Below are 11,955 nucleotides of genomic sequence, written 5' to 3'. Positions count from 1 at the left end.
AGTCTGCTATATTTGAACATGGTCATTCGGACATCACAGTATTCACAGAGGTGGAGTTTTATCTTAAGCAAAGAGGTATGAGTTTTTCAGAGCACAGTGCCCTATTTTCAACAGTGTGATGGCAACCTCTTCCCTTGTGGACTTCTGACTGGTCAAAAGTCACTGGTTATATGATGCATATCTTGTACCCAGTAGTCATCCAACCAGTTTCAATCCATTGCTTTTGGGATATATTCTTTATGCTACTTTCAAAAGATCTTCAGCCAAAGACTCTAGGTCACCGGCATTCAGGCCAATGAATCGTTCCTTAACAACTGAGTCAGCCTTCACATTTCTAGCAATTCCCAGGGCTCTGAGACCTCCAGAAAATGTACTCTAGCACCCTTATCATTGAAGGCGAGGAAGGATAACTGTAATAAGTACACTTCTGTAGACATCTAATTTGCCAAAATGATTTTCACGAGGGTTGATTTTGGAGAGAGCAAATGGCTGTATCATGATTTTATGAGAATTTTTCAGATTTATTACAATGCAAAGATCAATAGTTTCATTCATATATACATTCCCTAATAAAATTTGGGCAAATGGTAGTTTCAGGCATAGACGGCCCCAATAGCTCATCACATGAATTGTGCCATAGGGTCCTCATCCCTCTTCCTCTTCATCAAATATGCTTCCATTTCTTCTGTTGTCGGTGCTTTAGCTTCATACATGCTGTTATAAGGACGCTTCCTTTCATCTGTTGCCAAAAGACGGTCTGCATCAGCTTGCATTTGATCTTCTTTCTTCAAAGCCTGAGGGAAGAGAACAACATTTTTACAACACTTTCTAGTTTCCGACATTTGCATGCAGTTTTTTGCATTGGTTTCTTGACTTTTACTACAGTTTGTCCTTTTAATCTTAATATCAATAAAAATATTGTCTTTGATTTATTTTCATGAATAGCATTTATAAAAATACAACACGGCTGCCTTTAACTAATTGAATTTTTTCCATAAAAATTATTTGATTAGAATCTAAAATATTCGCATTGCAAACAATCTTGTTCTAAATACACCAAAATCAGAAAAAAATATTCATAATGGCTGCAATTTTGAATCATGGCGACAACAAATTGATCATGTTTTTCCAAAGCAATCATAGAAATGTGGTTCTTTCAGCAATTAGAATAGGAAATAGCGACTGGCTCACAAAAATTCTCATAAACTGCAACCCAGTCGAACGATAACCATTATTTTTGGTTACTATGACCCTAGGTTATAGGTTATTCCTTTTAGAATAGCAATCAAGGTGCAATGAAAGAAATCTACCAATAGAAAGCCATAGAATTGTATCAGGTCGTAATACAGAATGCTTGGAACCAATGATAGAATGAATAAATTCCCAACTGGCATTTATACTAGGTGAAGATACTGGCATAGAGCTGAGACAGCACAGCCAGAGAGGAGAATCTTGCCACAGCTTGAGGAGCAAAGCAATTGACTCAGTTCATTCCAATGAACTCAAGAGAAAATACACAGACAAAAAAGAAAAGATTTTTAAACATTAAGTAAACATTGAAAAATTGCTTTTTCAATAGTTTCCCTAAAACCCTCAATTTCAGAGTAATTTACACGTGGTAAAAACACCCGAGGGAGGATTATCCATATTGCACATAAATTGAAATTATTAGGAATGAAAATGACTTTGATGCAAACACGCTGAAGCTTGAAAAGCACAAGAGCTGGTGACTGATATCTGAAATCATTTGCACTGCCTCAATGCAAGAGATATAACAGAGATGGACTCCTGAATATTAAAAAAATATTGAAACTTGCTTTATTCCATTCAAACTACATTTAATCAAAAATAATTTTATTTTCTTAAGAAATATATTAGTTGGTAAAATGTTTGCACTAGTCGAACAAAAAGTTAGCTCAGATTCTCATGCATTAAGTTTCCCCCCGGTTATTCCAGAACATAAACATTATCCTGTTTGGAAAAAGAGAGACGAGGCAAAAAGAGAACATTTTTAATGGTGAAGATTCTCCATTTCCAACTATTTGCATTTTCCAGCATTTTATACTTTTTTTCTGGACTCCCTAGAAAAGTGCAAATAAGCAGTATATTCTATTACACTGTTTTCTGACCTTTTTCAGTTTGTCGTCTGGGTCGTCTTGCTTGCCCTTCTTCTTCAATTTCCTCTTCTCCTTCTGTGCCCTCTTCTTCATTCTCTTCCTCTTCTTCTTTTTCTTTCGCCTTTCCTCCTCGGAGTCATCCTGAAATGCATTACACAATCATCACTATTTTCTACAAATTCATAAAGGCCATGGGCACATCGAAAGAATGTGTTTGTAATATACTGACTGAAGAATTGGGCACGCGTAAGCTAAACAAACAAAAATTAGTAAAAAATCAACCACATTTGAAGAAGAAGAAAGCGCTTTTCCATCAGAACAACACACCTGCTCACACTTCAAAAGTTGCCATGGCTAAAATTCACCAATTCCACTTTGAATTGGTTGACCACTTACAGTATTCATCACATCTGACCTTCAGAGACTTTTTACTGTTTCCTAAGCTCAAAGTTTCACATGGAGGACAGAGATTTTCATCAGACAAGGAAGTTATTACATATGTAAATGTCTATTTTGCAAAAAATGACATCAACTATTTGGAAAGGATAAAAGTTAAGATCATTGCTGGAAAATTTTATCTACTTAAAAAGGAGACTATGTTGAAAAAATAAAAATGAAACAAAATACAAATGTCTTGTTTAATTGTTAGGCAAGAAACTTTTCAGACTATCCTCATAACTCTACCTCAACTCTTCTATTAAATCTCTATGGCCAGAATATGAATTAAACAGAACGGGAGCACTTTCTCAGACAAATGTGTTCCAAGAAAGGATATTAATTCGAGAAAAAATAAATATATTCTGAATCATAAAGTAATAACTATTGTGTGTTTATCCTTCGACTTACCCCTTTCTGAACAGTTCAGACTGAATACTGTATTTACCGGACCATGATTTTTCAGGTTAGAATTTATGAAAAATTCTTGAATGAGATGAAAAAGATGAAATTATTTTGGTGTTAACACTTTATACACATAAAACTGAATTGTTGTATTAAAAAATTAGCTGCTACATGAATATAACAAATTCTTTCAGGAAGTACTTTCAACGAAAAATTTAAATTTCTGTTGCTTACTACAGATTCAAAACAGTGATATTCTCTTAATTTGTAATTCAGAGAATATCACTGTTTTCTTTTTCTAGAATTAACTATTTTCTTTGCCTGATATGGGAAAGAAATACATAATAGTAATTATTTTTCCAACTAATTGGTTTGCGCTTATGGGTCAAAGTTATACCCATTAACCCTCGGCCCATTAGATGCAGACTGATTTTAGAGCACATTCTGCAGTTAAAAAAAAGTGTGCCTCATGGGCCCAGAAATACAGTAACTGCTTTCATAGTAGGAAGCACGGATTTAAAAAAATCGTTGCAGAGTAAAAAAACCTGTATTGAGACATTATCAAACTTGCTGCAGGGAGATCATTTGTCTCGCCTCAACATGTCTACGCCATACCCCACTCCCTTCACCAAGTCACCATTACCCGTGTGACAAAAGATAAAGAGAGAGTTTTTCTCCAGGAGACCTCGATAAGGACCCACAACATGTTGATGAATGTGGCCAGAGGTAATCTAAGACACAAAGCGGCAATGACCCAAGTACCACAATCTCTAACAGTCAAAGCGAAAAAACAGAAATACATTCATTGTGTACAACCGAGAAATTTCTTAAGAATGTGAAAAATGCTCTTACAACCATGCATCGCTGTGATTTTGCATGAATCTGAAAATTATTAATGAGCTTTTCTGGTTCTCATAGTGAAAGCTATTTTAATTTATTCTATCTGGCTTTTACGCCGCAATTTTCAATTCAGTTCTCAAAATTGATTCATACCATAGTTTCATTCCGACTTAAATGCATCATTATTCTACATTCTTTTATTTACCTCTGATGACGACGAAGATGATGAAGATGATGAAGAAGATGATGAAGATGACTCTTCATGCTTATTCAACTTGGAAGCTTTGGCCGTCGGAATGTTTTCACTGGGAATTTCTTGCTGTGAAGTTGATGGAGCCTCAGCCAACCTACTGGCAGCCCATGACGATTCCCCAGTGGCTGAAGTGCTTGAAGTGGCTATGTCAGGCGTGTTTATGGCCCTGCCAGCTTCCCCAGTGCAATAGGAATTCTGAAAAGAGGAATTGCTCAAGATGAAGGATGGGCTGGACCCCAGAGCACTTACTTACTGGCTTTTTCCAATGCCAGGATTTCTGAGAGTTTTTTATAAGTTTGTGCCAAAAACTTTTAATAAAATACAGCTTAATGATGGACAGAGTATATTCGATTTAAACATAAGGAGTAGTTGATGAATAAATGATAAAAAATGGATGACATTTTGAAGAAATATCATTTTTCTTTTGCAACTCATTAAAACTTTCAAAGCAGCAACTAAGTATACAAAGAAAACTTGTTCACTTTGAGATCAGGATTATTATCACCAAATTCAGCCAAGAAGAAGTTTAATGATAGTATTGATTACCATCAGCACCATTTTCAATAGGACTGTTTTCAGGATGTAAAATGGACCTTTTAATTAATCTAAGCCTCAATGAAGGACAATCATGAATGGATGAGTTGGAGCCTGCACTCCCTCCTTAAGTACATTCTTGAACAGCACCAGCAGAAACCTACCTTGACAAATGAATGGCAACACTCGTAGCCCCAAGACCCATTGTGCCAAAAAGAGCCCCACACGGATGAGTGGTTGTTCATGTACACGTCCTCTTCATATTTTGACCGGATGACTTGTTTCTCCTGCCCCTATAACAATAAAAATAATTCTTAGTTAGTATGGAACTCTGTTATGATACGTTCCCCACTAAGTCACCTTCATAATTAAACAACTTGAAGAAGAGATGGACTCCATACTTTAATGATAACATAAAATTGGTCGACACCAGTGGCGGTGGGGTTATGTCCTCACCTGCCTATCCAGAGGTTGCGGGTTCGATTCCTACCTAGGTGGTTTTTCCTCCACTTATGGCTTCGGTGTACGTCTATTTATTTATTTATTTGCCTGAGGATCTGGGTACATTCATGTTCCAAGATATACGGCACGTCAAAGATCTTAACATAAAATACAATACATTGTTACATATTCAGAAACTCATCAATAGTGTAGAATAAGTGTCGCATGAAAAAGTCCCTCACTTTGAATTTAAAGGTTGACATTTTTTCTATGCTCTTGATAACCAGAGGAAGGTTATTATATAATAAGAGTCCCATGTTATGAGGGGAAAAAGTGGACTTGCAAGTTCTGATGAAGTTCACATATAGATGACTGCAGGTCCTGGTATAATGATTGTGAATGCTATTGTTAGTGGTATATAATGAGATATGGCGTTTAGCATAAACAATAGCACTTAGCATATACACACAGGGAAGAGGGAGAATACAAAGTTTTTTGAAAAGGGGGCGACAAGGAGCTCTGAGGGGTGCATTGCACATTAGTCTGAGTATCGTCTTTTGGATTTTAAATACAACATGAGCACAGGGTAATGGGCCCCAAAAAAGAATACTAAAAATTACGTGGGCATAAAACTCACCATAATAGATGGACATAAGAACTTCATTATTTACAGTTTACCTGATAGAACGTACCAAATAGCACGCTGAACAGAGTTTTCGGCATAAACTAGAAATATGGCTTTCCCAGTTTAGTCTACTATCCAGGGCAACACCCAGGAAGGAGGCATTATCACTCCTTGGAATAATCACATTGTCAAAAGACACTGAAATATCTGTCAGAGGCTTATTTTTATTTACAAAGTATATTAAATTTGTTTTTTCCTTATTAATATGAAGAAAATTACGATCACACCACTCTTGCAAAAGGTGGATAGTATTGTTAGCACTTGATACAAGGTCGTTGATTGAAGAGGCAGACACTAAGACATTTGTGTCATCGGCATACAGGATGGGAAGTGTATTAGGTACAGAATTAAGCATCCTTGGGAGGTCATTTATGTATATGAGAAAAAACACTGGGCCAAGAACAGATCCCTGGGGAACCCCGCAGGATATTGTTTTTGCAGGCGATACAGGAGATATTCCATCTTTTGTAACACTTACACTCTGTTGTCTGTTGCTTAGATAAGATTTAATCCAATTATATGGAGTACCTCTTATGCCAGATTCTTGAAGTTTCAGCAATAACATATGGTGATTGACACAATCAAAGGCCTTGGAGAAATCAAATAATAAAACAAGAGATTCCAGTTTATTGTCTAGGTCAGACAATATTTTGTTTATACAATGGTAGGTAGCAGTGGTAGTGGACATGGATTTTCTAAATCCATGCTGGTAGGTTGATAACAGTTTGTGCAATTCCAGGTATGATATTAATTGAGAATAAAACACTAATTCAAAAATTTTACCGAATTGATTGAGTATAGATATTGGACGATAAGAACTCATGTGCTGTTTATTTCCTTTACCTTTATAAAGGGGGATGACTTTGGTGCTTTTAAGAGATGATGGAAACTGACCAAGCCTAAGAGATTCATTGACTAAGAATAATAGAGGGGGTTTAATGACATCAAAGGATTTTTTAATGATGATAAAAGGAATGCCATCTGGACCAGAGGTGTACTTATTTCCCATTTTGTTTAAGATATTAGTTAATTCAATGTCAGAGCATGGGTGGAGAAATAGGGAATTACATTGGCTTGATGTTTGTCTATGAAAGCTTTGTTTAGTCACGTTGGGTGACTGGTGAGAAGTGAAAAAGTCATTAAAAGCCATGGCAATAGCAGAACTGTCCTCAAGTTCGTTACCTTGAGTCTAATTGTTATGTTATTATTCACAGTCTGATGTAAAGGTCGAAGTGGTGTTTTTGGACCAATGCAAAATAAATAAATTAAATATGGAAAACATATTGTTTCTACTGATGAAAAGACATTACTGATGAAAGTGAAATGATAAATGCACTCACAAAACTATCCTACTTGTTAAAAAAAGGACATCTGTGTTGGAGCTTTGGTTACACAGAAGAACGACAATTTTTACAGAAAAAGTACCTACTTAATCTACATTGGTTGCAATAATTAGCAGTACCAATCATCCACTAACTACTTTGAACTTAAAATTACAATTAGTATTTACTAGAAAAGATAAAACTTGTATGGAATATGAAAACACGATACCAACTTTTTCACAGGCGACCTGACATGATACAAGTAGCAAGGATGACAGGGAATCAGGATATCCAAATCTTTTCAAGAAAATCAGATCTTGAATTCACCCAATTAATCTTTACCTAGGATCTGCATGATTATAATAATAGAATTAATGAAAAATAGGGAACAATTGTATACCCAGACAATCAGGATCAACCATGCAATTCAGACCCTAATGACCCCCAACATAAAGCCCTATCCATGCCTAAATGCCTGCACCAACCTTGATGACTTTCCCATAGCGTGAGTACTCCACATACTCCTCTGTCTGGGCCAGCAGGAGGGTCTTTGGAGGTGCCTGGAGGTGCTCCTCACCGCCATAGCACTGAAGGACGCTCTCCTGGACGTGGCCCTTGAACTCCTCCTTCCGACGCTCATACTCCCTCTGCAACATCTGCAGCTTGGTGGGCTCAGCCAGCAGGTGCACGTCCACGCCCTTCTCGTACGCTTCCCAAGCAAACAGCTGCGCAGCTGCATGCTTGGTTGTGTCCCCAGTGAACCGAACAAAGTTCTCACCGGCATAGTCCACACTGTTGCGTCACAGGTCATACAAACATGGAAAGGCAAAACCATTGAACGTATAAGTAAATAAAAAATCAGGCCACCATAAGTATTTAGGTTTGAAAAAGGTTAACGCTATTGAAGATGGTCATTGGTCATTCAATCCTAAGATTGGTCGTAGGCATCTTTATTTTTTAGAGCAAAATTAGGGCCTCTCTCACATTTAACCACACAAAAAATGTTAAAAATGAAAAAGAAACTACAAAAACACCAGCTCTAGGTAGGAAACAAGGCTGTGACCTCACGGTTACCTGGTAAGGATGTCACCCAGGCTGCCATCAAACAATTTTTGTTACTTTATTCCAAAAAAGCCCACTTAATTGCAATTAACTCTCAATTATCTGCGCTATTGGACGCATGATGTGGCATAGATGATTGAAAAACATAGATATTCAAAATATATGGAAAATATGATCGTGATATAAACGGATATAAGCATGGAAGCTCTGTTTTTTCATTCAGTGTGATAAATTTAAGTGTTTTTAGAAATGGAGGGTACATTTTTCCCAGCCATTTTATGAGAGTTAAATATATTTTAACTCTCATAAATTGGCTGGAAATTATTCACAAGAGCAAAGAACTGTCATCAAGAGAATGGCAGAATGCACTTTCCTCAGAAAGCTAAACTTGCAACATAGCAAGAAAACAATGAATGAGAGTAGGTAGCAATGAAAACCTCAATGTTTCATGGCTAGGCCATTTTAGTCCCATAAAAGCAATCAAAATTTATACTTAAAATGTATTTGTAAATAATAATAGGGGATTCTCAACTATTTTGACTTAACATGGTACACTATGATACAAGCACTTCTGTTCCATGTTTCATTGGGGATGAATTTATGGACACCGATATTTTTCTCAAAATTAACTATGAATGCTCTATTGAAGAAATGGATGCAGGACCAATTCAACCCAAACACTTGGATTTCTAAAACTGATTTCTTCACTCACTCTGCTTCTTTGTCCCCAGTGTTTTTATACGGGTTGTCCCTCATTGACCGTGTTTTGGGGTCATAGTATGCTGAATTTGGATCGAGGTTTCGCAAATATTTGGCAGTGTCTTCTCGAATTCTCAAATTTCGCACAGTGATTCGCTGTTTACTGTCAACCTTTGTCCCAGGCATATCAACTTCATCCACATATTTATCCTCATCATCTGCACTTTGCCCAACTTCCTCAGTGACGGCTTCATCCTGAAACAAATATAAAAAATGCAATATCCGGTGTCGACTAAAAATCAATATTTGATTTAAAAAAAAACACCAAATGGCAACTAAAAATGTAGAGTGTAATAATTTATGTCATATCACATACATTGGTATTGAGGCTTGTTATGGATTCAGGGCTGCAATTGTTCTGGAAATGTGAGCTGAATTTAAAGACTTGTTTTTCAACCATAAATAATGTTCACTTGAAAAAAAAAAACTAAAAGTAATTTCACATGTTAAAAAAAGGAAATCATCACCTCTACTTCTCCAGATTTAAGTTTTTCTGCTTTCAATTCCCTCTTGGCTTCTTCAATTTTCTGATATTCCTCGATTATTGCCTTGTGCTCACTCGGGTCGTACCCATTCCACCTATCTCGTTTCCCATCGTAGTCAACAGCCAACTCGGGCTGCATAAATTCATCTGGAGCAATTTGGGCTCCTAATGGACAACGAAATAAACATTAAATGATAAAAATAGCATTTTTTAACAAATTGCCCTTTATACATTTCAAATACCGGGGAAAAATCATAAAAAAGATCATCTCAATATATACTCCATTTAACGACACAAAATCAGAAGAAATTCAATCAAACAAATTTTATAAGAAGAACAAAGACCATGAACAATTATAAAAGTGGAAGTACTTGTACTCAGTAGAGTTATCATGCAAGTGAAAATGCATTGTTATTTAATATAGCTGCCACATTACTTTAATATCATTCATTCATTCCTTTATTGAAAAGGTGTGTTAGTGGGTAGTCAAAATTATAAACAACTCACACACTTGACTTTGTACAGACCTTTTTTTTCTCTTTACAGAGTAAGGCCACCATGAATTGGCATTTTAACAAATAAATGCGATTGAATGAGAATCTTCCAGCGCATTTTATGCCCTATGTCCTAAAATCCCTTTGCAAGGCCCTTCAAGGCGATTTGTACATATTGTGTTGGCATTAGAGTGCAATCTAACGTTTAAAAGTTTAAGCTGAAGTCAGTTTAAATTGCCTTTCAATCTGGTACTGTGCAAGAGTAATTGATAACCAACCAGGGTCTCTCCATATGACGTTCATTCACAAGCAAGAGTGGGGTTCACAAGGTAATAAGCCCAAGAGCATGTGAAATTCGGTAGCAAAAACTTGTCGTGATAGTATTTGCATTTATGCCAACATCAGGACTCGAAGGTGATTCCACTGCATACCCAAGTTGGATTGACAGTTTCATCTACTTCAAAATATAACCACAGGGTTTTATTACTTTTAACTATGACAAGAATTATTTCTGTCTATCGTCTAAAGAAATACAAGCATTTATTCCATTACCTAATGTTGACTCTGCTATATTTTTGTATGCATTTTAACTCAGATAAAATGTAGAATCATGCATTAAAATAAGCCAGTCATAACAATTGTGAACCCACCTGTGAATCTTGCCCCAACTTTCCTTGGTCTCTCCATGCAATCTTTTCTTTTATGCGTCATCGCTCCGCAGTTCTCACATGCTCCCTTCCTAAACTTAGTTACGACTTTAGACTGAAAAAATGTGACATAAGTACTTCAGTGATTGTTACAAGGTATATCATGCATATATAGATCACTCAAGCAAGAACTATCAGTTATATTATCCATTTAAATCATGTAGCAGAATGAACAGTGAACAATTGGGGTGAACCAAGCTATTGACTACTAAATGCCAACTCACTGTATCTACTCCCCGTTTGTACCACTCGTCAAGTCGATTAAATTGCTTCTCCCGTTCAGGCTGTGGACGCTGATGCTTTAAAGTTGGCCCTTTGGCTCCAAAATACCAGGGTGCAGAAGAAATGTATTGCGGAATGTGTGGATTAATATCCTTCCCCTCCTCGTCGACAGCGGCTGGAGCAGTTCCGGCCTAAGTACGAGAGTTGACATCATAATATTTTATTGGTTAAGATAGGTTTGTTGATATACAAATATAAGGCAAGTCAAAAGGATTAACACAAATTTATTTACATACTATCACAGCACTAATAGTATGGGAGATGAGAGGATAATAAATGTAAATTTAAAAACACCTAATTAAATCGATGGCCATATGCATATCCCGATGAGTACATTTCCACGACAGAAAATAAATTATTCCATAAAAATAAAAACAATCGGCCACAGTGACTAACTTTTCGAGCCTCCTCAAGTTCTTTAGCTTTTCTCCAGTCCTCTCGGGATTTCTTTTTAGGTTCACCATCTTCGACGGACGAAGTGTCACGACTCCGAATGATTTCAGATACTGGTAGATTAAGCGTCGCCATCTTTAACTATGGCTAGTATTGACGAAAAGAGTGTTAAAACCAACACCCATCAAAAGTGGAAGAATTTGTTTGCAAACTGAAACAGGGCTTCCTCCATTAAAAGAGTTTCTTGATATATCGGACACATTTGTGGAAATATCGACTGTTTCGATCTAACATATGGGTCGAGAGTTGAATCAAAATATTCGAGACTCGACTTCTGAGAGAGCCAGGTTTAAACGAGGAACGGATTTTCCTTATCGACGATATTACAAGTTGTGTAATTGACAAAGTCTGTATACTATGGAAGCCCATAAATTGTACTGAGGAGCGTTACTTTTTGCGTAAATGGCTAGTATACACATATTTATGAATGATGTATCCAATGTAAATAAATATATACATACTAGAAATGAGTAAGCTAACAGGAAATATTTTGCCTGCTTCAAAATTCTTTATGAAAATATTTTCTGACATTGTTGATACTCACAACCAATTTCTTATATTTCTAGAATTTCTCAGGGAAAAATAATTTTGTACTATTGCGCTGCAAGATGTATTCAAAAGCATTTTAGAGGGTACATTACACGCCAGTATTTGAAAACCTTACACACTGCTGCAACAAATG

General features: G+C 36.4%; 1 protein-coding gene across 2 annotated transcripts; it reads right to left on the bottom strand.

Moving 5' to 3' along the window:
- Slu7 (Pre-mRNA-splicing factor Slu7) lies at positions 1–11,461 on the bottom strand. 2 transcript variants are annotated; one of them, XM_071591749.1, is made up of 11 exons: positions 11,217–11,461; positions 10,763–10,951; positions 10,482–10,593; positions 9,321–9,502; positions 9,170–9,211; positions 8,807–9,048; positions 7,518–7,824; positions 4,749–4,877; positions 4,003–4,245; positions 2,130–2,258; positions 1–794 (listed from the first exon to the last, which is right to left on the bottom strand). In XM_071591749.1, the coding sequence occupies exons 1-11, from the start codon at positions 11,346–11,348 to the stop codon at positions 621–623; spliced, it is 1,881 nt and encodes a 626-aa protein (XP_071447850.1). In that variant the 5' UTR covers positions 11,349–11,461; the 3' UTR covers positions 1–620. The 2 variants fall into 2 exon arrangements, with proteins under 2 accessions (XP_071447850.1, XP_071447851.1); XM_071591750.1 differs by lacking the exon at positions 9,170–9,211.
- Between the last annotated feature and the right edge of the window lie 494 nt (positions 11,462–11,955).

The sequence above is a fragment of the Hetaerina americana genome, unplaced genomic scaffold (assembly GCF_022747635.1).
Source record: "Hetaerina americana unplaced genomic scaffold, ioHetAmer1.1.p SCAF_5, whole genome shotgun sequence".
In the NCBI taxonomy this organism is placed as follows: domain Eukaryota; kingdom Metazoa; phylum Arthropoda; class Insecta; order Odonata; family Calopterygidae; genus Hetaerina; species Hetaerina americana.
This window is presented reverse-complemented; position numbering and strand designations above follow the sequence as displayed.

Coding starts and splice junctions, on each gene's coding strand:
- Slu7 (XM_071591749.1), bottom strand. CDS start 11,348: ATGGCGACGCTTAATCTACCAGTATCTGAAATCATTCGGAGTCGTGAC. Junction 9,049..9,169: donor TAACAAGCCTCAATACCAAT/GTATGTGATATG, acceptor TATTTGTTTCAG/GATGAAGCCGTCACTGAGGA. Junction 7,825..8,806: donor ACTGGGGACAAAGAAGCAGA/GTGAGTGAAGAA, acceptor GTGACGCAACAG/TGTGGACTATGCCGGTGAGA.